The sequence below is a fragment of the Aedes aegypti genome, chromosome 1 (assembly GCF_002204515.2).
Source record: "Aedes aegypti strain LVP_AGWG chromosome 1, AaegL5.0 Primary Assembly, whole genome shotgun sequence".
Classification (NCBI taxonomy): Eukaryota; Metazoa; Arthropoda; class Insecta; order Diptera; family Culicidae; genus Aedes; species Aedes aegypti.
The window spans coordinates 46,419,958-46,445,175 of NC_035107.1; the positions used below are offsets into that span (position 1 = coordinate 46,419,958).

Here is a 25,218-nt window from a genome sequence, read left to right on the forward strand (position 1 = left end):
GGGAGTCGAAAAAGCTGGGCACTTATCGTAAGGAACGCAATTAGATCTTTAAAGTCAAAAACTGATAAATTTTAACAGTTGTTAGCCGCAAGTCGCGACACCTAGCGGCTGAAGTGACTAACACTAACGATATTTGAATCGACCACGCTTTAAGCGATCATTTAAAATTTCACAGCTTTCATATCTCAACCAGAGGCGCGCGCATCGTTTTCCTTCGTGTTTGACGTTTCTCACTAGCGCCATCTTCAGACCTTGTTGCACATAATCGTATTTCGTGCAACATGGCCGCCAGATGATGATTTATTAAGTGGGCGATGGATTTTAAAGGAAATTGTTCTAAGAGTTACGTCTATTTGTGATCCTATAACATTTCCCCGAATACCATTACCCCGAAAACCATCACCCCGAAAGTCAATACCCCGAATGGTCAAGTACCCCGAAAAGCAATACCCCGAAAACCATTACCCCGAAAAATCCGTTACCCCGAATACCATTTCCCCGAATGGACCATAACCCTGAATTTTCATGGCACGAATAATTCAAAATGAAGATCCGACAAATGAATCCCATATACCTATTTTATAGAATTTTGATTTTCATTTGAATTCATGTTCTTCATATTATCAAAGATGTATTATTCTTTTAATCAACAGCTATTCTTCATGGGCCAAGTGAGAACCCAGACGTGTACTTGATTTTGTGAGAATGGTTGTGTTCACAGCAATAAATCATTTTTCGAACTGATTATAATGCTGACATATTAATATTAGAGACCTTTCCCGCCCTCTTTTAAAAGCGTTATATTATTTGGTATTACATAATTATATTTTTATATTGCTGGAGGCAATGCGAGTTTAAAATGTCAGATGAAAATGTTAACTAATATTAAACTGACCATTATTTCAAAAGTACATCACTAAAGAACAGCCTATGATAAAAGAAGAAAAAATCACTGTTGAAAGCGTCAATAATTATGATGCCAAAAATAATTTTGCTAGTGCAACTTCCGAAGGAATAGCCGATAACTAAAAGAAGGACAAATATCTTGTTGGAAATTGTAATACTGACAAGATGTAATACAGACAAGTAATGCAGGGGCTTTTTTTTTTTTTTTTTTATTCAGGCACTCCGTGCTCGTGGACACTACTGTGCCGAAATCAGTTGATCTGTAGCTTCTTTATCGATACAGATCTATTTTTAACTTATTTATATTTACATCAACTTTCACTCTCTCCTACTCTTTCACTCTCACACCGAGCAGGTAGGAGAGAGCTCTGCTGTTTGTGAGGCTAGCTGCCTGCGAAGAGGGTCAGTTTGTCTCAGTCACCATCTTATACTGACGGAGGATGAATGTGCTCCCCAAAGCACGCTCCTCCGTGCGGTGTCTTCTGGTGGCTGGACGGTTTTTTTTTTGTGGAGGGGCTGGGAATCTAACCCATGACCTTCCGCTTATGAAGCGAAAGCGTAACCTCAAAGCTACGGACCCCCCTATTGCAGGGGCTTATTTTTATTTATTTTCTGAAGTCATTGTCAACTTTGAATTTCGCTCAAGACAATTTTGTCAGACGATTTTTTTACCGCTATCGCTCAAACTTCAACTCAAACGGTATAACTCGAAAGAACAGCCTATAGCTCAATGAAGAGAATATCATAGATTAAAACTTTTACACTGCCATTATACAACCTCGAAAGAACAGCCGATGATTGAAAGAATAAAAAATCACTAATAGGAATAGTAGTAGTTATTAAGCCGAAAACTTTTAGCCTCAAATTCGCGATCTTCCTTGAAGAATTTCTTGAAGTGCATTACTGATTTTCGGGGAAGTGTTGTATTCGGGGAACTGGTTTTCGGGGTAATTTACCATTCGGGGTAATGGTTTTCGGGGTAATGTGTCATTCGGGGAAACGTTACATTCGGGGTAATGGTTTTCGGGGAAGTGTTATAGGACCTGCGAAGACACGTATCTTAAACTAAAATGGATTAAATTTTCAGGGAATGATATTATCAATTATGTTAAAAGTCAAGCATGAAATGTGCCTTAGTACGAGAGAAAGAATTTTATTTACGAAACAAACGACACTAAACACTAAACCGTCCGAAATAGAAATAATTTATCGATATTAAAGTTTTATAAACGACGAAATTCGAGTACACTCCCTCACCACAGGTACGCTCTTGTCCTCCTCCGTTCTCCGTTCAAGCCTTCTTGCCCAAATTCACCAGCTTCGTTGCCTCGGCCGTCGTTACCAACTCCTTCGACTCCAGCGATTCCATGCCCTTGGCGTGCGCTTGTACATGCAACGCATACTCCACAGCATTCAGGTACTTCCGATTGCAGAGGTGGCACTTCATCTCTTTCTTCGGCGTCCGGGTGATTCCGGTGTGTCCTACACCGGTTCGACCTGGCTTCCGGATGGCGCCCTTTCCGCTGGACGCCGGACGGGTTGAGGCGCTGCTACTATTGGCACTGGTGTCTCCGATGCTGCTCGAAGTAGAAGTATCCGTGTCCAGGGAAGTGGCACTTCCGGTCAGGGTGGGAGGCTTTAGGAGACCATTGGGAGTTCTGGACGGGGACGATTTGGCCCGCACCCGGTCATCTTGGGCGAGCAGTTTGCGCTTGTCCGGGATGGGAATCTTTAGGCAGTTGGAAATGAGATGGTTCGACAGGATTTTACCGTTGATGAAGGATTTTGCGCAGTAACGGCACTTGGTGTCTGGAGTTTTGCCGGTTTCGGAGGACGATGTCCCTGAGGTGGTGGGAGTTGCGGCTTGATGAGCTAATTTTTTGTGCGTTTCGAGCGAGGATTTCAGTCGGAATGGGCGTTGACAGGTTTCGCAACTGAACGTTTCTGGCTTTTTGAATGAGATTGGGGCAGTACTGCCAGTTGTCGAAGGCGGACGAATTCGAGAAATTGGTCTTGCCTGTCCCTCTTTTGGAGAGGGTTCTGTTTTGGCCTCTTTGACCGGTGCCAGAGATTTACGCTGCTTGTTCATAGGTTCCGCCCTATCATTTGAGGTGTCTGTAGTCGGTCGCTTTCCAAGGGTTGTGCGGCGAGATGCCTCGCTGCTTGTCAAAGTAGTCTTGGCGGGGACTTTCAGGGGGGCCCTACTCGGAGCTGGAAACAAGAATAGAATCGTTAACTTTCTGTCTGTTCAAATAAATAAAATAATGTTATCTGTGCCTTGAGATCATAGTTTTTTTTACCCTAAAATCAAATCGTGATAACTTCGCAAAACTTAAATGGATTTTTTCAGCTATTTTGGAAAGAATTTAAAGAAACGAACAAATCGCGGGGAGGGGTTCATTGAGTATTTTTCAATAATTAAAAAATAATATATTAATATATATATATTTTTTTTTTTTTTTTTTTGTATGGTATTCAGTTGGAGCTGCCTGACAGCTTAACTTGTCAAGGCTGAACCCTCGGTCTGGCTTTTGCCAAGTTTCTTCTCTACCAGGACCAATACTCAGACGGACTAGGCAATGCCGCCCACATGAACACTGCTTTTTATTACCCATATTCCCATGCTTCTGAGAAAAGGAAGCATTGTGAAAATAAGCAGCTCCATCAGAATTTGTTTGAAATAGAAGTGTAGTAGTGTCATTACTAATACTGTCTAGTCGAAATGGTTTTGAATAATTTGTCATTCAAGTGCTATTCTGATTACTCCTGTCTTTTACGTAAGATTAGGGTCTTAAATGTCAATTGTCGTCAAGTCTTAACAAAATTAGGCTGTTTAGTAGTAGTTCTAGTTAATTTCATTTTTTTGTTGTTAAAAGTATTTATTGGTCATTACGTTCATATATCCTTAAAGAAAAAAGTCGCTTTCCTTGTCTGTTCAATTTTTCAAAACTAGCAAGTGTACCCTTATGATCGATCTCAGCGTCTTACTTTCCATAGTCATTTTTATAGTGAATATTGAAGAGTAAAGTTACCTTAGGCTTCTATTACAGTCTCCTACAAGATTCACTTTTCGGTGGCAAATGCAATACTTCACAACGCCTACTATCTACTTGTAAATTTTGCGAAAATGAAGCTGGAATTAGATTATTTATACCGTTGTTACAAAAGAGGTATTTCTTTTTATGGCAATGTAAAAACCATATTAAAATAAGATTGTCGCCACTACTAGTCATTTTCCTAAGAGTTCCTAAGTATTCTCTACGTCGTACATGATGACGATGTGTCTAGCTAGCTAATAATAAGAGTGGCTACGGATCATTCAGGTTAGCAAAAGGCAAACTGAACGTCACCAATAGTGTTAATGTCCACTTCGAATAGATTAATTATTTGAAATGGGCATCAATTCTATCAATGACGCAGAATGTCCGTTGGATCACATCCGAGATATTATTGCGTCTATGCCATATGAATTATGACGCGACTTTAAGCAAAAAATGCCAAAATGTGATACCACCACTACAGGTTACGCCTTTGGTTTCCATCATATGGGCTAATGGATTATGCCCTCTCATCGCGGCAAGGTCGCATAACCAAGGGGAGGGTTGATACGACCAGACATTTATCAGATAATATTTTATAATAAAACTTATTTTGGAAATTCCTCGTGACATTACGACAAATATTTTTTTTTCAGTTTAGATAAATGGATAGATGACTTTGTTTGAGAGATTTTCTTTTTTCTTTAGAAGTTTATTTTGTTATTATTTCCCATTAAATTTCTCCAAGAATTTTAATAAGGAATTTCTAAAAAAAATGGTTTGGATGTCTCAAAATAAAACCTGAATGTTTTCAAAAATAAACACTTAGGGATTCCAATAGGAATTCTTTGATATATATTTTTTATATTTTTTCTAGAAAACCCTTAGTCCTCCAGAATTTTGATTGACGATTCTTTCATCGAGTTTTCTAGAACATCCTCCAAGACTCACGTTTGAAACATGAATTTCGATTTTTCAGCATTTTCTACAAAATTGTCCTTCAGAATTTCTTCAATATTTTAACTAGAAATTTCTAAGAAAATACCTTCGGGAATTACTCCAGAGATTATTTCGAGAAGTCATTCAATAATTCTCAGAGATTTCTCAAAGTATTCAAAAAAAAATGGCAAGCGTTCTTTCAGGAGTTCTCTATATAATGCTCCAAGGAAATACAGTAAAACCTCCATGAGTCGATATATGAAGGGACCATCGACTCATGGAAATATCGAGTCTGGAAACGAATGCCTTGGAAAGTCGTTTGAAGGGACCATCATAGTAACCATGAAATTTTGTTTCTAGTAGTCGACATCGAGTCATGGAACATCGACTCATGGAGGTTTAACTGTATGAATGAAATTACCCAGGAAGCTGAAAAATTTATAAAAAAAAAAATCGTGGCGTTTTTCTAAAGCAAATCTTAGGGTAGCTTGTGTAAGTTCTTAAGTCACCCTTGATGAATAAGGATTTCTAGAAGAACTCACTCTTGAGGAACATTTACAAGATTATTTAGATTATTGCTAAGATAATTGAAAAAAAAAAGAAAAAAAATGAATTGAATCTTTGGATAACATCCCGCAGGGTTTTGTGGAGGAACTCTGTTACGTTTTTTCGTTAAAAAAAACTAATAAAAAAGTTTGTGAACTTTTGACGTTTTTATCTTTTTAAGCAAAATCATTTGAATTTGGTTGAGCTCAGTGTTATATATATTGTCGATAAGGTTTGTGTCTAGACTAAATGTACTAATTTGACGTCACCCAGTATGGGATATGTGTACACATTTTAGCTGACTACGCCAATTCTTAAAACTACCATGGAAATTCAGACCAATTTACTATGTTTACGGTACACCCCACCGCATTACTGGTATATTTGACAGAAATAATTTACAACAATCTGATTCCAACTATTGTAAACAACATTGTAAAATCAAGCGCATTTCTGGTCTGCTGAAAATTGCCGGTGCGAGCGCTTAAGGCGCTTATATGGGAATTACTATGGGAAAAGCAAGCAAATCATTCAATCGGTGATAGTGTTTGTCCATGTGCTCTTAGGGATTAAAGCTACGTTGATAATGTAAGATACATTCACCAGCCACAACTTTGCCGAAGACCGTTTTCAAATCGGACTTCTCAGTAATTAGTTATTAATTTATATCCAATCGCAAATTCTTCTACAGTGCTCATTTATCTGCTGAACAGGCAACATTGCTGCATCTGCCTCGAAAGATACCACACATAAATCATGGCTACTATGTTTTACTGCATATATCCAGTGATGCCTACAGATCAGCCCAATTATTATAGCCAAAGTTTTAGAACTCATATAAAAATCAATAACTAAGTACTGAGGCATCCGTTCTGAAAACGGTCTTCGGCAAACTTGTGGCTGGTGAATGTATCTTACATTATCAACGTAGCTTTAATCCCTAAGAGCACATGGGCAAACACTATCACCGATTGAATGATTTGCTTGCTTTTCCCATAATAATTCCCATATAAACTTTCATCCGAATGAGCACAAATTTTGGGAGGACACTTAGAATTTGATTTTGAATCGAATGAGCGGTGTGGAGCAAAAACGATTTTTTGAACCACTCTAACATATCATTCTGAATATTTACAGAATTTCCCATGTGTTCATCTACTTAATATTAAGTAACAAATTTCCTAACGTGTGGAAATCGAATTTACACCTACTTTTTCGTGTTACTACTCGATTTACAACAATATGGAGTAAAGTACTGATGCATATTGAGCTGCGACGCGACGAAGGATAAAAATTCGATTTTGACACGTTTTTATAGCCATTTTTTAAGGTGATTATAGAACGAAGCCACACCTCAAATTTTCAAGAGCACAAGACTTGAGAACCAAACAGCGCTCCGCGTAGAAAATCTATCCCTTTGGTCACCACCAGCAAGGAAGCAATTTGATTGGTTTTCATCGCGAACTGTTGTCAGATACTTTCGTCTTGTGCACTTGAAAATTCAAAGTTTGGCTTTGTTTTATAATCACCTTAAAGCAAAACAGATACAGTAAGGACCCGATTTTGTCAGCCCCTCGATTAATTTTAGGCTGACAAAATGCGGAATCTGACAAATTCGGGTCATGTTATTTTGTTTCTGTTTTTCAAATTTTGACGTGCTACATGGTTACAAGGACTTTTTAGATGGCGATGGACAGTTTTTTTATCAGGGCCTCCCCCTTCCCTTATAATGGTAATATCGATTTTTAACACTTAATAAAAGGCATTACCAATGCCCCCTCTGGCTACGCCCATGCGTGCACGACATCAAACATCATCATCAATTTTAATGTAAACGTGGTAAAACATGACGATAACAATTTTTTAAAAAAAACTTAAAATAGGCTGACAAAATCGGGTCAGTACTGTCATAATGAAATATGCAATACATCAGAACCCTCATTCTCCTTTTATTAAACTAATTTTCCTTTTTCTACGTTTTTTTTAACAATTTCTACCTTTGTTCATTGCCGTACTTCCTTTTCCCGTAACTAGACAACTTATTACCTTTGAAAACATCCGAACAAATTGATGGTGCTTCCGTACATAAATCCGCAATCAGCGTCCAATACAATGCTTCCAATTGCAATTTTTTTAACAACCTTATGAATTTTTCATACTAGTCACAGCTATGTGAATCATAAGGTGGCCTAATGAAATTGATACACGAGGTACTATCATGCTTCGCAGTTATGCTTTCCATTGAACTAATATGAAATCCATAATAGCCTTATATGAAAGATGGTATCATTGAGGAATTTACTAATGACGGCAATGAAAATCATAAGTCGCGCAATGAAATTTATAAATTTTCATTATATTTAACTATTTTCTCAATTATGATTACCATTTTAACTATATGAAATCCATATTAGCCTTCTGAAAAAGTTTTTTATAGATTTTTCAATGCTTCATAAGGGAAAATTTATGAAATTCGTTAATTAATTTGCCTGAGTGTATGGGACACATATGGTTTGTATTATATTCTAAATAATCTTTATTAGAGCTAATTGCGACTGTTCTGTACAAGTGCTGGTAATGGAATCATTTTTCAGAGTTACTTGTCAGAATGCAAACTCAGAGTTGTCTGCCATGGACTGCTACGATGCTAGAACTGGATTGCTTGTGATAACATCTCTCCCTTCTTATTTCCGGAGTACCCAGTACGGTTCGAATCTTGACGGCATTCTAATTGTTCGCTTTGGACGGATTCGTACCTCTGGAGTAACTGAAGGTATAGTTTCTGATTCTTGTTGATTAGCTTCAGGTCACTGGTCATCTTCGTTGGTAGCTTGCAAACGTACTTCAAAAATGTCCGATATTTCCTGATTTTCAACTGTGTCAACCGGAATAGTATCTTGAACGGGTGTAGGTTTTGATTGTAGGCCAAACATGTCAACCAGGATACTTAATGGTGATCTGCTGGAATCTGTAACGCTGCTGGTTACTTCACGCCACTTCAGCTGGTTTGCATGGGATCGAATGAGCTTGCGTCTGCCATGCTGATTGTCTAGTAACACGTTGTAGTTTACATGTCCAAACGCCTCAATCACGACTCCTGCTGATCAAGTCCATTTGTTTGCAGAATAAACCTTGGCATATATTTTATCTCCGGCTTGAAACGAACGGGAAACAACTCCATGCTTTTTGTTGAACTGATCGTTCTGCTGCTGGTTCACGACTGTGGGTATGCGTTGGGTTGGTTGAAGTAAACTGAGAGCTGTACGCATTTTGCGACCAAGTATTAGTTCTGCTGGCGATTTTTCTAGCAGTATACGTCTTGGTGTAGAACGGTACGTTTGTAGAAATACCTGTAGTGTCTTGGCAATCTTCTCCCCTTCGTTTATTTTAAGTAGTGATCTCTTCAAAGTGTCGACAAAGCTATCCGCCTGGCCGTTGGATTGTGGATGATACGGTGCTGTTCTTAGATGTTGGATTCCATTGGATTTACAGAACGCGGCGAACTGCTCCGAGGTGAACTGCGATCCGTTGTCCGATACCACAGTTGAAGGAACTCCAAAACGGGAAAACAATTCGTCCAGAAACTCAGTAACACTTGATGTAGTTGGCGATCGGACGATCTGAACCTCTGGCCATTTGGAATGTGATCGAAAAACGGTCCTGCAAAATCGATATGTATTCGTTCCCAAGGACTTGCGGTTTGAGGCTATGATTGCAGCGGAACCTTCCTTGGCGTTTTCGAATGGGAGGCACAATTGTTGCATTCTCTAACGAAAGCTTCAATAGCATTGTCTATTTTCGGCCAGAACACGTGACTTCGGGCGATGGCTTTCATTCTCTCAATTCCGGGATGACCACGATGTAATTGCTTCAGAATACGGGTACGAAAACTGTACGGTATTACCAAACGATCGGCCATCATGACACATCCTTTCACAACAGTCAGAGTTTCACGATACGGGAAGAATTGACGTACTTGCTCATCTTCGATACTGTTTGCTTTTGATGGCCATCCTTGCTGATTTAAACGGACCACTTGCTGCAGAACGGGACACTTGATTGTTTCTTTTCGAATCATGTTGAAAGTTATTGGCAGTATTCCGACAGCTTCGTCTAACGGAACTTCAATATCTTCTTCCAGTTGAACAGCAGCAATAATGAAATCCTCGTCAGGTTTCGTGTGATTGTTGATCAGCCTCGATAGCACATCCGCATAGCCAAACTGTGTAGTTGAAACATATTCAATCTCGAAGTCGTAGCATAAGAGAGTCAGCGCCCATCGTTGCAGAATCATCCGATGGAATTTGGTTACTCCAAAAACCAATGCTAGACCTTCTTTTTCAATTTGGCTGTAACCGGCTTCAGCTTGCGTCAGCGTTCGGGAAGCATGAGCGATTGCTTACCATCTGGAAAACGATGCATGGCAACTGCGCCGATACCTGATTTTGATGCGTCTGCTGCGATGATGATTTCCTGTTTCGGATCATAGTGAGTGAGCAGCAAATCCGATTGCAGAATTTCCTTGATCTTCTCGAACGCATTTTGACACGCTGAGGACCAAACGAACTGGACATCCTTCTTCAGTAATGCATCGAGAGGACGTCGTAGGTGGTGCATTTTCTTCACAAATTTTGAATAATAGTTCACAGCACCCAGGAATGACCGCAAACTGGTAATGTCGGTTGGGGCAGGCATCTTGGAGATTGCTTCAATCTTCGATGGATCCGGGCGTAGTCCATTTTCATCAACAATGTGGCCCAGATATTTGATTTCCCTTTGAAGAACGCTGCATTTTTCTTCGCGAAGATGAAAACCGTACTCCTCCAGGCGCTTGAAAAGAGCTTCGAGACGCTGATGATGCTCTACTTCTGTTTTGCTGAATACAATGATGTCATCCAGAAATTATTCAAATCCTTCGAGGTCTGCTATCATGCCGTTCATCAATTCTCGAAAACTTATTCATACAGACTCAAGTCAAAAAAGTATACAAACTTACTTTATCGATCCTACGTGTTAGGCAGGCGGAATTCTACACGTACCGCTCTGTACCAACTCAACCTTTCACTTTTAGAACGTTTAATTTCCGGATTTACAAAACGACGAAAGTAACATTTTCAACTTTCGCAACCTAACCACTACTTTCGCCGCCCCGCTGTATGGAGAGACAAAGTGACTTAACCACGAATCAAAACAAAGCACTACTTGAGCCGATTTTACACTGGTAGAAAAACGTCGAAAGTAACTGAATGAAACGGCTTATCATTTTCTTATAATTATTTTTGTGGGAAATAATAGAAACTACCTAGTTTTTGAACGCGAGCTGAGTGTATGCAAAATTTGAGCGAAGTACACGGCAAAAAAATGTTAAAAAGGTGATTCATTTTAAAACAGTTTTAGAAGATAGATTGTGATTTTTCCTAATTAATTATCTCAAAACCGTATAAAAGTTACTTACGTCGATTTGAAAAAGTAATCGAGAATTGTTGAAAAGCTCCGGGGGCAGACTTCACACCGTGCGCCAATCTGTTGAAACGATAGAGTCCTCGATGGGTGTTGATTGTTAATAGTTGTTTTGAATCGTCATCCACTTCAACTTGAAGATATGCATCAGATAATCGATGATGCTGAAGAACTTGCATCCGTTCAGCTTGGTGAAAATGTCGTCCGGTACTGGTAAAGGGTAATTGTTCGATTCCAACGCTGCGTTTAATCCGGTGGAATAGTCGGCACAGATGCGTACCTTTCCATTAGGCTTCTTCACAGTAACGATTGGAGCGGCCCATGGCGAAAAATCTACGGGTGTGATGATTTCCGCTTGCTCCAAACGATCCAATTCGGCGTCAACCTTCGTGATGGATGTGAACGGAACTGGACGTTTCGGCTTGTACACCGGACGTGCATCTTGTTTGAGGTACAATTTCACTTTCGTTTTCATACAATGTCCGAGGGTATCCTTGAACACGTTCGGAAACGCTTCTTTGTAGTTCTGGATCGATGACTGCGTAGCTTGTACTTTTCTACAGATCGCTGATAGAGGTTTAGACTATAGTTCAAAAAGTTCAATCCAATCTAGGCCGAACAAATTGAGATTAGGGTGGTTTGTCACGAAGCAGGTGCCGTCTTTGTTGATGTTTCCAAACTTGATGGAACAGGTGAGCTCTCCTACTAGATTCAAAGGCTTCCCCGACGCCGTTTGCGCTTCGCTTGTTGTTGGTTTCAAAACCGGTGATCCCAGTTTCTCCCAGGTTTGTCTTGAAATGAGGGTGATATCAGATGCTGTATCGAACTGAAGCTTAATCTTCACGCCGCAGATGTTGACGTTCACGAACTTCCTTCTGATCAGAGTGTCGTGTTTCTTATGTATACCTTAATGAGCTAGTGTGCCATGCGATATTTCATAACGCAGCTCACAGATTATGTGAGACACGAGATGCAGATACGTACAAAATATACCTTAGTGAGCGAGTCTCATGAGACATCTCGTGAGGCTCGTCACATGCGCTTGCTAGGAGTACTTTTATGTAGTTATGTTTGCCTAGTACAATAACTCCACGAAAGCGTACGACTTCGGTCTATGCCTATGCTTCTTTGGTGGCCAGCACAAGTTTTTCAATTCAAATGCTAGAACCTCAACCGCGTTAAACCACGTCAGTCCTTTCAAACTGTCTACGGGCAGTTTAATTCAAAGTTTAATCCCTTTTCCTTGCTTCTGAACCTTCGCCTGCGAGGCTCAAGTGCACTGTCACATTGAGATTTTCTCATGAGACGGCGCATGAGCCAGTGCAGATGTGATTGTTTGAGCTAGTACATTGCTACATGAGATCTAAAAAAAATGTGTCTCACCATAGCACGTGCTCAAGCGCGCGATTATTTTTGTGCGCTCATGGCAAGCTGATCTCAAGCTCTTGATATGAAGCGCGTATACATGATGTCTGCTTCTGATTTCGCTGCTGATCTGATTAATCGCAAAAATGCCGTTGACGCTCGATTTCTTCTTACCTTTGTGTTTCTTGAATCCTGGGTTGGGCTTCACAGAAACGCAACTGCAGTAGCCTTCCTTATGCCCAACTTTGTTGCAGGATTTGCAGGTATGATTCGCAAAAGGGCAATCACGAACAAAGTGCATGCCACCGCACTGCCAGCATGGTGTTCTTGGAACGCTAGAATGCTTGTTGTCCTTGGTCGATTGCGCAGATTGGTTCGATTGTTGCTTCTTCTGTTTGACTGCACAGACTGTTGCTGCAATTGATGATTTCTGCTCAATCAAGGCGGTGTCGTGTTTTAAATTCTGCAATCGTTGACATTCGTTGATGAGGGTGTCCAACTTGCACTCGCCTTCTCCGTCTGCTTCTAGTTTTAAAAGTAATCTGGTTCTGATGTGAGCTTCCTTCGGCGATCTTAATCCGCAGATGAAAATGAGAGATTTGAATTGATCGGCTGTGATACGGTTCAACTCGAAATCCTCGCATCGTTTGTTGACTGTCGCTGCATAGGTCACGTAATCCTCTTCCGCTTTCTTCGTTATTTGAAAACATTGATACCGCTTGCTGAATAGCGTGGTTCTCATTCCGAACAGCTGCTTTAACTTGGAGACGGTGTCCGCAAACGAAAACTCACGGTAATGCTTCGGTAAGAGGAAGTTCACGTACTTGTCATGCACGTTCACGCTGAGGCTTCTTAATAGAAGACGGACCTTCGCTGAATCATCCAGATTAACGCCATCCTTCAGGAAAAGGTCTTTATATTTTCGGTACCATCGGTCGAATACTAAGCCGTTCTCGGGATCGTAGCAAAACTCACGGATGTTGGACGCTAGGGATTCAATTATGAATTCGGGGCCGCTTGCTGTCCTGGCTGGAGCATCTAAGTTGTTGAAACGTTCCATTATGGCCATTAGACGAGCATTCTGTTCCACCATCTGCTGATTTTGCTGGAGAATGGACCGGAAAACATTTTGACCTCCGAGGTTTGCTGATGGTTCTCCTCCCGATAAAGACATTCTTCTTCTTTTCCGAGATTCCAGAGTGGATTCTTTAAGAGCCAGTTCGCGAGAGCCGCAACCCCTTCTTGTATTGATGTTCTTCGATCAGGCTGAAATTTTCAGGGATTGTTCTTCTATATAAAAGATGATGTTTTGCAAAATATTAGATTTTTACATTAGGGGGAAGTGGGACAAAATGACCCCCAATGTTTTCATGTCACTAAACATGCAAAATCACAAAAAATGATATAACTATAGTAAAACTGCACAGATTACGTTGAAATTTGGCTTGATTACTCTACTTTATATAAACTTTGAGATAAGCATGGTATATGAATTTTAAAAGTACTTCAAATCGAAAAAAATGAGTTTTTCATAAAAAAATTAGTGATTTTCAAATCGATTTTTTTCTTACCAACCGAACTAGGTCAAAAAACTAAATATGACATTTTGTAGGGTAACTTATGGGCTTTCATTTGAGGTGTAATCCAGATATGCCGTTTCAAAAAATTTCGAAAAAAAATTTTTTTTTCGGGGTAGTGTTTGAACTTGAGCCATTTTGCGAGTCACCGCAACCGCCTTGTCTAGAGAGGTTGTATTGATGTTCTCCGATCGACCTGAAATTTACAGGAGTTGTTTTCCTATATAAAAGAATGTTTTCCGCAAAATTTCAGATTTTTATATTAGGGAGAAGTGGTACAAAATGACCACTAATGATTTAAAATACAAAATCAATTAAAGTGCTATAATAGCAATAGAAAAAATGCACGAATTTGCATGAAATTTACATGAACTTCAAAATAAACATGGTGTTTGGATTAGAAAAATGTTTCAAATTGATAAAAAATCTGATTAATTTTTTTTTTAACAATATTAGTTTTTTTTTTTCAAATCGACTTATATTTTTGTCAACCGAACGAGGTCAAAAAACTAAATATGAAGTTTTGTAGGGTAACTCAGGAACTTTCATTCGCAGTGTACCGTAGTGAATCGAAATTTGGACGGTACCTATACCCGGACACTCAGATAATATTTACCAATAAAATGCTAAATTGAAAACATTTATACAATTATATTGAATGAAAAAATAGCTGTTTTTGTAGTTATTACGACGTATTGGCCTTTCGGAGGTCTGTTCAACAAACTCATCAATGTCCCCGATGAGATCAGCTCAAAAGTATAAATTTATTGGTTAGAGATAATCGTATAGCATATTTTTATTACTTACATTTGGTCTCTTACTAGGCAAACAAATTCAAATTTTTAAATTTAATATAAGATAATTCAGGGCTCTATCTGTAATTATTTAGTTTTAATAAGCATATAGTAATCATATATAAATAATAATTCACTTAATAAACGATTTTGCATTCACATCGATCAATCAACAATGAGAAGGTATTTTTTCAATTCTCTTTACCCCACTTGACATTTCCCCCACTTATTCGCATGGATGGTATCTACGCGTTCGAGGAGGGCTTAGATGGAGGCAATCGTCGCAGCAGTAGTGATTTTAACATAAAGTTATAGTTTAAAAGTTTAGTGACACCATATTGAAAAAAAAAATATGCTGTAAATATAGTTTAAAATAGTAAAAAGAGGCTGTCCGGAATTGGAGCCCAATGTTTTTGAATCCGGACATTGTATTGGAATTGTATGTTTCGATGCCGTAAGTACACAATTTTCAAATAAAACTGGAATAATACTTTGAACATCATCAACACATGAGTAATATGTAATAAGAACAATACTGTGCGTCGTGCATTGAACCAATCAGTGATGATGGCAGTTTAAACCACCAACATGTCTGTCCAAACAACTAAATCACAAACATTGCTTACACAATATGTGTTCATTACTATTCAAAAAGAAACCCATTTGGCAGCACTACACTTTTTATAAGGGAAAAGTGGGTCAAAATGACCCCCAATATTGTTGTGTCGAAAACACACAAAATCACAAGATTTACAGTAACGTTCAAACGGATTGTACTGAAAAATATGTTTTTTTTTTGTAAAAACACACATTTTTCTGTGGAAAAATGCAATTTTTAACAATCTTCGTCTCTCTTTTACTCATTCGAGAAATTTGCAAACATCAAGGCTAGTAAAAGTCAAAATTCCATTCAAGATATAAACAGTACAGTGTCTCATAGCAGCCATATGTGCAGTCAGTCTAAACTAAGCTAAACTCAATTATTTACAAATTGATCTCTAGCAAACATACCATCATACACAATACATGTGACCCTCCTAATCAAATCCATCAAACATTATCCAAATTAAAAAAAATGCGGTAGTTGATTCACATCCAAACAGCGTGAGAAGAAACAGCGCTTACTACTGAACCGCCGAAGCTGCTAACGAAAACATTGGTGCAATGACTTATTGTTATCCACATCATCACTTTTGCATCACTGGCGTTACGTCTCAACTGGGACAAAAACTGCTTCTCAGCTGTTCTTATGAGCACTTCCACAGTTATTAACTGAGAGCTTTCTATGCCAATGACGTTTTTTGCATATGTATATCGTGTGGCAGGTACGTAGATAAAAATTTCTAACCCGAAAAGATCCTCGACCGGTGGGATTCGAACCCACGACTCTCAGCTTGGTCTTGCTGAATAGCTGCGCGTTTACCGCTACGGCTATCTGGGCCCCTACTATCGCTCTTATAGCAGTTTAATTAATTTTGTATTATTTTACATATTAAATCATTAGTGGTTATTTTGCACCACTTCTCCCTAATATAAAAATCTGAAATTTTGCGAAATATCTTCTTTTATATAAAAACAAATTCCTGTAAATTTCAGCTCGATCGGAGAACATCAATACAACTTCTCTAGACAAGGCGGTTGCGGTGACTCGCAAAATGGCTCAAGTTCAAACACTACCCCGAAAAAAATTTTTTTTTCGAAAATTTTTGAAACGGCATATCTGGATTAGACCTCAAATGAAAGCCCATGAGTTACCCTACAAAACGTCATATTTAGTTTTTTGACCTAGTTCGGTTGGTAAGAAAAAAATCGATTTGAAAATCGCTAAATTTTGTATGAAAAACTCATTTTTCTCGATTTGAAGTTCTTTCAAAATCCACATACTATGCCAACCTCAAAGTTTATATAACGTAGAGTATTCATGCCAAATTTCAACATAATCCATGCAGTTTTACTATAGTTATATCAATTTTTGTGATTTTGCATGTTTAGTGACATGAAATCATTGGGGGTCATTTTATCCCACTTCCCCCTTATATAAAAATCTAATATTTTGCAAAACATCATCTTTTATATAAAAGAACAATCCCTGAAAATTTCAGCCTGATCGGAGAACATCAATACAACTTCCCTTGGAAAGGGGGTTGCGGTTCTCGCGAACTGGCTCTTAATAACTCGTCGCCAAAATATTACACTGAACCAATAAATATCATAGAAAATATTAAAAACGTCACATACTCTTACGATAATTGAAATCCGATTCACATTATGTGTGTCCATTGATATTCATGTAAGAAACACATAAGTCTCATTATGAAACTTCATAATATTCAATTATCAACACTGTAAAACGTATATGAACAAACGTCATGTGTTCAATGCAATGAATGCTATGGGATTTGCACATGTGAAAATCTAGTCATTGCAGCATTTTGGTGATGGCGAGATTAACCCTAAAAAAATCATCGTGGTGGATTTGGAAGTAAATTATATCTGAAAGCGATGTGGATCATAGAATTATGGTTGGGATTGATAAATAGTAAATAAAGGGTAAGTTAAAAATTTCTGCTATAAAAAATGTAAATTATTCTTTTGGACTTGATTTTACAGAAAACATCAATTTTATTGCAAGCTGAAGCCAATGGAGCCAGACCACGAAAAATAATTGATTATTCAGAGCTCAATGAAACGGATATCCAATGTTATTTAAACATAGCTTATTCATACAAATGGCAATAATGTATAAAATAAACAGTTTTTAAACTACGATTACATTGTTCATCATTTCTACTGAAAAAAGAATCATCTCAAACTCATTATAATGTCTAATAAAAATCATTAACAATATCAATAATTGTCATCTGAATTTCACATAAAACTCATTGTCAACATCCAATGGTTCGTATGATGATTTTGAATCAAATGTATGTGGTTTATCAGATGAATTTGATCATAAAGAAATCGCACAAGCTTATGTGATAAATTGATGAGGGTTATGTGAAAAGCTAGATGGAAAAAAACTATATGTGTTTTCAGATAAATCTGACATGATTCCTTGGTTCAGTGTATATTCTAAATAATCTTTATTAGAGCTAATTGCGACTGTTCTGTACAAGAGCTGGTAATGGAATCACTCTTTTCAGAGTTACTTGTCAGAATGCAAACTCAGAGTTGTCTGCCATGGACCGCTACGATGCTACAACTGGATTGCTTGTGATAACAGTTTGGTATTTTTTTCGCATTTTGTTCATACAAAGATACAATTTTAAATATGCTACCAAGAAGTACACTAGATTCATGAAGAAAACTAAAAAATGATGAGAATTCAAATGGGACTGTTATGCGAGTATTGGCAGTGTAGGGGTAGGAATGATCGAAACCTTTGTGAGTTTTCTTAAAAAATATAATCTGTGGAAAACATTGGAAGATCCCTTAGAGTAACGACTGAAGAATTCAGTTGAAAAGTTGATGAAAAATATTTGGAGGAAGTCCTAGGATAGTCTTTGGAGAATTGGTCAAAATAATCCCTGAGAAAATTACTTGAATGTTAAAGTGCTCGAGTATTTTCCGAAGCTAATTCCAGAAAGCAAAAACAGTAGAACAAATGAGTCAAACGTGGCAGCACATACCATGGAACTCAATCATTCAGTCGACTAGGATAATGCGAAGCTCCTGAAACCTGCGAGGAAGACTTCGCATCTAAACGCTTGGGAATCGATGTACATCGCTACTTCTAAGCAACCATTGATGAACGGTATATTCATAAAATTCATTAATAGTCTCAAAATTGGGGGGTGCTCATCTTTCCCCGTCCTGCCCTATTCCACTAAAGTCGATCTTTCGCCCCACTTGAAAAATCAACTTTTTGCAAGCAGAAATTTATACAAGGTTTCGTAAAAATCCGGAAAAACGTTCATGTTCAAAAAACTTTGGAATAAACCTTTGAGGATCGTTGCAGGAATTTCTCGACCCATTTCCGGGAAGAATCAGTAGAGGAATCTCTAGCGAAATTTCTGAAGCATTCTTAAGCATTTCTCTGGACCATCTGGAGCCTAGATTGTACCAGGATTGACTTGGAAAATGGGATTTTAGAGATCTTCCACTGAAAATAGAGACTTACAATCAAATAATGACTAAGTTTGTACAAAGTGACCTGCTACCAGCCCTGCATCCTATAGAAGCGTTCAAAACACTAAACATGGAGTTAGTTTTTGACCAACAATCAAACCTCTATGAGTCGATATCTGAAGGAACCATCGTCTCATGGAAATTTCGAGTGAACATAAATGCTTTGGAAAGTTGTTTGAGAGGATTAATTCATGAACTTTCGTTCTTAGTATGGTTTCATTAGTCGATATCAAGTCATGGAACATCGACTCATGGAGGTTTTACTGTATTTTTTCTTATAATTTTTATCAAAAATTTACTAACTTTTCGTTGCAAAATAGTTCAACAATCCGTTCAAATTCCGCGAAATGAAGTTGGGACCAAGGCAGAGACAATAAAAGCATCTTACCTGACACAACGGATCGTCGAAGAGTCTTCGCTGGCATAACGGATCTCCGTGACACAACTACCGGAGGAACTACCGATTTGCGCTTCATTGCTACACCACTAGTAATCGGTTTGATGGCTGTCGTCGTCGTTCCAGTCTTCGTCTTCGCATCCCGGTTAGGTCCCACCTTAATCGAATCCCCCACGACATCCTCCTCCCCGTCGTCAGAAACGGACTTCTTGGGATCTTGGGGAACGGCGGTAACCTGGGCAACGATCGTCTTCGGTGGAGGAATCACCGATTTCCGCTTCACCACGCTGATCAGATCCGACTGCTGGTTGGCTCGGCGCATCTCCTTCAAGCGGTCCGGGATCAACCGAACGGTGCTGGATTTACGCGAGGGCTTCACTATTGGAGATTGTGCCACCCGGTTGTCCGCCCCGAACAACGAGTTTCTGGTTCTAGGGCGATCTGCTTCGGCCATTTTCGGGATAAGAGCTTTCCGGACTGCCTTCTTGCGCTCGCTCTGGGGCTTGTTCTCTTTCCCCTCCGGTTCCGGCTGCTTTTTGAGCGATTCAAAGAAGTTCTCGAGGGAGTTCGATTCTCGTCGTTTCTCCGGAGTGACCGCCTTCTCCACTCCGTCCGGAGCGCAGATTTTAATCTGCGGAACCGGAGTGGCTTTGTTGACGTCCAACGATTCGAAAAATTGGGCCAAAACGTTCGTTCCGAAAGATTTATGGCCAGCGGCCGGAGTTCCCCTCTCGACCACCGACTGAACGCTGCTTTCCAGGGTCAACTTCGATTCTTCCCCATCGTCCGCCGAGGAACCTTCCGACAGTCTCGGTTCCCTCATTTTCTTCATGGCCGAAGGCATCTGTTTGTCGTCCGTTTCGTTTAGCTTCCCAATTCCGCTGAGATTCTTCTTGGCACTGCGGGACAAGATCACCTTGGCTGGCGTCGAAGAAACCCCCAGGTATTTGCAGGTCATTTTGCTGGCAATCCGCACGGTTGCCGGAGAAGCTGCCACAATCATCGGCTTCCGGATGGTGCTCACTTCCTCCACACTGAAATCGTTCTCCAGAGTGGCGTCAATGGAATTGTCCTCTTTCGTTACCTCTTTCAGCTGTTCCTCCGCGGCGGCCGCTTCTTGCTCATTCGTAGCGGTTCCATTACCGTCCTCCGTCACCGAATAGTACAGCGAACAGCCAGAAGTGATGCTCTCGTCGTTGGCCGTTTCGTAACCGGCTCCGTTACCCAGCGATTGACAGCTGGAATTGAGCCCCACTCCGGAGGACGAGCGGAGCCGAAGCTTCGCCAAACGGTTCATTTTGCGTGCGTGCAACTGAAAAGCAAACATCCCCCCAAAACAATTCAACGATTTCGTTTCGAACTTCCAACTGGATCTTTCTTACCTAAATTTTCTGTGCTTCAATGTCCGTTTACAGTTACAATTTCAGGAATTTTCACTACAAGAACACTGAAAATCTGTAAAAATCTCTTTAAAATTCTTGCTTGCTTCGATCGATTTGCAACTGACAAAAACAAAAGCCGACTGCCTTCTTCGAGTTTTTGGATCGCTTTTGTGCAAGGAGCAGGGAAGGTTTTTTGAAAATGTGGCTGCGTGCTGATTCGAGCACTCGCGACGGCCCAGAAAAGGGTTTTGCCGAGATGGCCGATCTGCTCGATAACGGCGAGGTGACTGTTAATGGACCGCTTGCAGTTCAAAAAAAAAGTTAAAAACAGCCCATCATTGTACACTAGTGTGGGACAAAATTTATATTCTCGCTCCAGTCCACTTTTCGGATTGTATTTAGGTCCCATAACAACTGTGCAAAATTTCAGCTCGATCGGTGAAAGTATATTTACGCGCCAGCCGTTCAATGTTTGTATGGGATTTACTATGGGAAAACTTACTTTTGCAAAGAAAAATCGCCAGAGGCCGCCCATCGACCTCTATAAAAATTCTGAACACAGCCATCGATAGGTATTTCTACGATGAAGAATATTGCCGAAGACCGCGAAACAATCTGACACTTGTGGAAAAAGTTATTCAATGAAAACCTATTAGCAATGCGACGTTGATTAACACGTAAAGGTATAACAATAATAACAAAATTGGGCAAAATTTCCGAATAGTATTTGTTTAATAACTTTTTTTTACAAGCATCGGATTGCTTTGCCGTCTTCGACAATGTTGTTCATCGTAGAAATACCTATCAAGATCCGAATTTTTATAGAGGTCAATGGGCGGCCTCTGGCGATTTTTCTTTGCAAAAGTAAGTTTTCCCATAGTAAAACCCATACAAATTTTGAACGACTGGCGCGTAAATATACATACACACTCAATCACGATTTGCTTGTTCGGTAATTTTTTATACTGGGTACGAATTGTAAATCAAAAAAAAAATACCGAACTTTCAGCTTTTTGATTGAAAACTTCTGAGGTTCAGTAATAATTCAAGACCAACAATTGAAAAGGCCTCAAGTCCAAAATGTAAACTAATCGGTTTTCTGCTGATTTCAGTGTATAAGAGCCTATTCTTACTAAAACATACAATAGTCATTTAAAAATATGCATAAAAGTTGAAAAAACAACATTTTTCTAAAAGGCCCCATCTCATTTTCCGCTAACCAGGATATTCATCGCAAATGCGGCCTTTTCTCAAAAAGACCTCATTTCTATATCTGACGGAAACCGAGTTGAGGCCTGTTAAACAAACATCAAAATTGCAATGTAGATTACGAAAAACGTTCCAAATTCACTAAGTAGATGCAGGTTATACTACGGAGCGACTGTTCCTTGTATTATTTTATACAGTGGTTGTCTAAACGGCGAACATCATCGGGTTCCTGTAGACCGATGTATTTTGTATCATACTACCTAATAGCACCTGTGTCAGCCTGTCTGTACTTCACACATTATCAAGAAAAACACGATTTGGTTTCAATTGCATGAAAAATAACGTTCAATTGCAATATTATTTCAATTGAACCAATATTTCCATACATTTTCTCGACGACAAACTCGCGTAGCACATACATAATGTTCATGGATGACGAAGGGTTCAATCAATCACATATTTAATCAACCGCACGAATCTTCTCTTGCTGTAGGGATCTCCATGTACTTTACTTCACCACTTAACACTCTTCTACACTTCAAATTTTTTATTTCATCATCAATTTTGAATGATTTTCAAAAGGCCACATCAGAAGATGATGAAAAAACAAGCCACAACTAGAAGGCCTCAACACATTTTAGAGTAAACAAAGGCGTCAACTCACAGGCCTCATCAGCGTCGGCCGGCGTCTATGGACACAAATTAAAAGGGCTGCACAGCTTTTGGTGAAATAAAAGCCTCATTTTCTTTGACTCGTTTTTTTAGCAGGATTTTTTGCTAAAATGATAGTAATGAATATTCATAGCTATAAATCAGTTTATCTATCGACTTTCTGGACGATAAAATAACATACAATGCTTAAATTCATAATTTAAATTTGATTTATTGTTTGACAAAACAAGATTGCATTTTTCTCATTGTTTACTTTTTGGAGATGAAGCCTTTTGAATTGTTAGTCTTGAATTTTTACTTTTTACTGAACTACGGTTGCTGTCAGACCCAATTTTCCAGCATTACCTAACAGGCCGAAAAGTCAGTAAAAACAATTACCGACTATTCAGTACCCGCATAGAAAATCACAATTCGCCATACATTCAAAACAATTAATCACTTGTATCTGGTAAGGTTAGTGTACAACAAACAGTTGCTTTTATGTTGAACTGTATTTAGTCTAAGAATTAGAACTTTTAAAAATGGTATACGTAAAACAATCCAAACAGTAACAATATTAGATACTGTGCAGACATTGTGAAATTATACAGAAATTCAAACCCCCCAGAAATGGTAAAACTATGACTGGACCGATTGAGAAATTGTTGTTGAATTTATCGTTGCAAAACACAAACACATATGTATTTTACCATATACAACAGTTATTTAACAGTTTCGCAAACAGTGGTACGCTGTTGTGATTGTGAGCGAAAATTTTCACCATCTAGCTGCTCACGCTTAAAAAATAGCACACCGATCGTAGTAACAATTCAAAAAACTGATCGAAATATTTCCGTATTTCAAAGTATTTCTGCTAAAATAATATGAAACAACACAATTGTTATTTTGTTCTAAACATTTTCGTTCGATATGGGTGGAAATTTGATGAAAATAGAAATATATTTTACTACCGTTCAAACCATGAAGTTGTATAGAATTGTTTTAGAGTGCCTTTTGTTTTGTCTGTTTTGAATTGAAAAATGAAAATTGTGCGGAAACAAGAATTGTTATTCTAGCATTTTAAAGCTTCTTCCCGTTGTCCGGAGGGTAACATCCGAATCCCAAGTGGCCTGTTTTACATCCGGAATTCATTGGTGAGTAAAATATATTGTTTTATTGAGTTGAATCTAAACTCTAACGGGGCAACATTTTGTTCCTTCCAGGGTGAGTTGTTGCAGTAATCCAAAAATGGAACCATCAAACCCGGATGTCCCCGCAATTTTCTCACTGAGACAGCAAGAAATTGGAACGGCAAAAGTGGTAATGGATTATCCGAAAAAGGAATTACGTGTATATTATGGTAATGTAAATAAATATGCATAAAAATTATTTAACTCATCTTTCGTTGTTCAATCACAAGAGGGGTAAATCTTGGGTTAAATACTATATCGCACTGTAAAATGACAATTACATATACAGTATTAATTTCAATTTGCATTATATGGGTCAACCATTCCCTACCTGTTTGGTGTACAGTAGATTGATCAAAAAATGGATGGTATTTGAACCGTTCGACAAATTGTAATGTAAAAATTTTGTTCGACAAAATCGGCGTTTTTAAATGGTAACATAACTTAACCGCCTATTCACCACATGATAGTTTGCTCAATTACAATTTGTCAAACTGTAAAAACTGTCCACGGTACGGTTGGTTTTTTGTTATTTTAAATGTTATAGAGAATTATTTTGATACTGTCGTAAATTGTAGTGGATAGAATGGGAAACAGTCAAGGAAACAGTAGAAGTATGGTTTATAATTATGCGGGTAGTTGGTGTTTTTTACTGACTTGTCGTCAAAATCAAATCAAAACAAACAATGCGGGGAAGTGTCAAATAAGAATCTCCTGCTGTAAAATCGTCCGGCGCCGGGAGACACGGCTATGGCAACCAATCTTTTCCTGCACTTATTTTGCGCTTTCTTGTGGTAAGTAGTCGAAATTTAGTGAGAAACTTAACCATTTTAAGCAACCAAAAAGGCTCAGGACTGCTTACGTTGGTAAATTCGGTTGGTTTACATACAAAAGGTAAATTCATCTGCATCATTGAGTTTGCCTCTTGTATGCAAACCTTCCAAATAATGATTTTGTCACACATTTTTCGATTACTTCCACTGAGATATGAGCATATCGTAGATGTTTATTCGTACGAAAAATGCATGTCGATGTCCATGTTGATGTCGATTGGGTTTTAATATGTATTGATTTCTGAAAAATAGTATCCGGAAAAGCAAAGCATGGAGCATGGGAAACTGGAAAGCCAGTAAAAACGCTCTACAATTTTACTGACTAAGTCAGTAATTTCCATCAATCAAAACATATTGTGATTTACTGGGTTTTAAAAATTACCAAAAAAACCGTAGTTCCAAAACCCAGTAAAATTTTACTGGGGTCGGTAATCTGAATTGGCTGTGTATACCAGCGCAAACTCCCACATGCTCTAGCTTTACCCGTACTCCTGCATAAATGGAGACTTTCTCATCAACCCTACCGCTGCTCACTTCACCATAATCAAGGCTACGATCTTGCTGCCGAAAATCTACTAAGTCCACCAACATGACTTGATTAAAGTGTTAATTAAAATGAGATTGAGTTCAGTTAACCGTATAAAGTGTTTAATTAGCTTTTAGATTATTGTTTTATTTAAAAATAATAGGGGAAATAAACATTTGATTGCAAATTAAATATATTGGTGAGATTTATAGAAATTACATGCAATCGCACATAATTTATAAAGGCGCTCCATTTGAAATCTAAGGGTTACAGAGCA

The 25,218-nt window shown here is 38.7% G+C and overlaps 1 protein-coding gene and 2 long non-coding RNA genes across 3 annotated transcripts; 2 read left to right on the forward strand and 1 right to left on the reverse strand.

Annotated features, from left to right (window-relative positions):
* Positions 1-2,035: 2,035 nt before the first annotated feature.
* On the reverse strand, positions 2,036-20,720 carry LOC5569196. The gene is made up of 3 exons (XM_021843752.1): positions 20,533-20,720; positions 19,142-20,462; positions 2,036-3,117 (listed from the first exon to the last, which is right to left on the reverse strand). Exons 2-3 carry the CDS (start codon positions 20,445-20,447, stop codon positions 2,198-2,200), a joined length of 2,226 nt encoding a protein of 741 aa, XP_021699444.1. The 5' UTR covers positions 20,448-20,462; positions 20,533-20,720; the 3' UTR covers positions 2,036-2,197.
* LOC110676331 lies at positions 17,012-17,392 on the forward strand. Its single transcript, XR_002500287.1, has 2 exons — positions 17,012-17,175; positions 17,236-17,392. It is a non-coding gene; the product is annotated as an uncharacterized LOC110676331 (long non-coding RNA).
* Positions 20,721-22,940: 2,220 nt separating the features above from the next.
* Positions 22,941-23,781, forward strand: LOC110674411. The gene is made up of 2 exons (XR_002498838.1): positions 22,941-23,546; positions 23,616-23,781. It is a non-coding gene; the product is annotated as an uncharacterized LOC110674411 (long non-coding RNA).
* The last annotated feature ends 1,437 nt before the right edge of the window (positions 23,782-25,218 follow it).

Excerpts from the sequence above, each read along its gene's own strand:
- LOC5569196 (XM_021843752.1), bottom strand. The coding sequence starts at position 20,447 with ATGAACCGTTTGGCGAAGCTTCGGCTCCGCTCGTCCTCCGGAGTGGGG. Across the intron at positions 3,118-19,141 it reads TCGACGATCCGTTGTGTCAG|CTCCGAGTAGGGCCCCCCTG; the intron begins GTAAGATGCTTT and ends TCTTGTTTCCAG.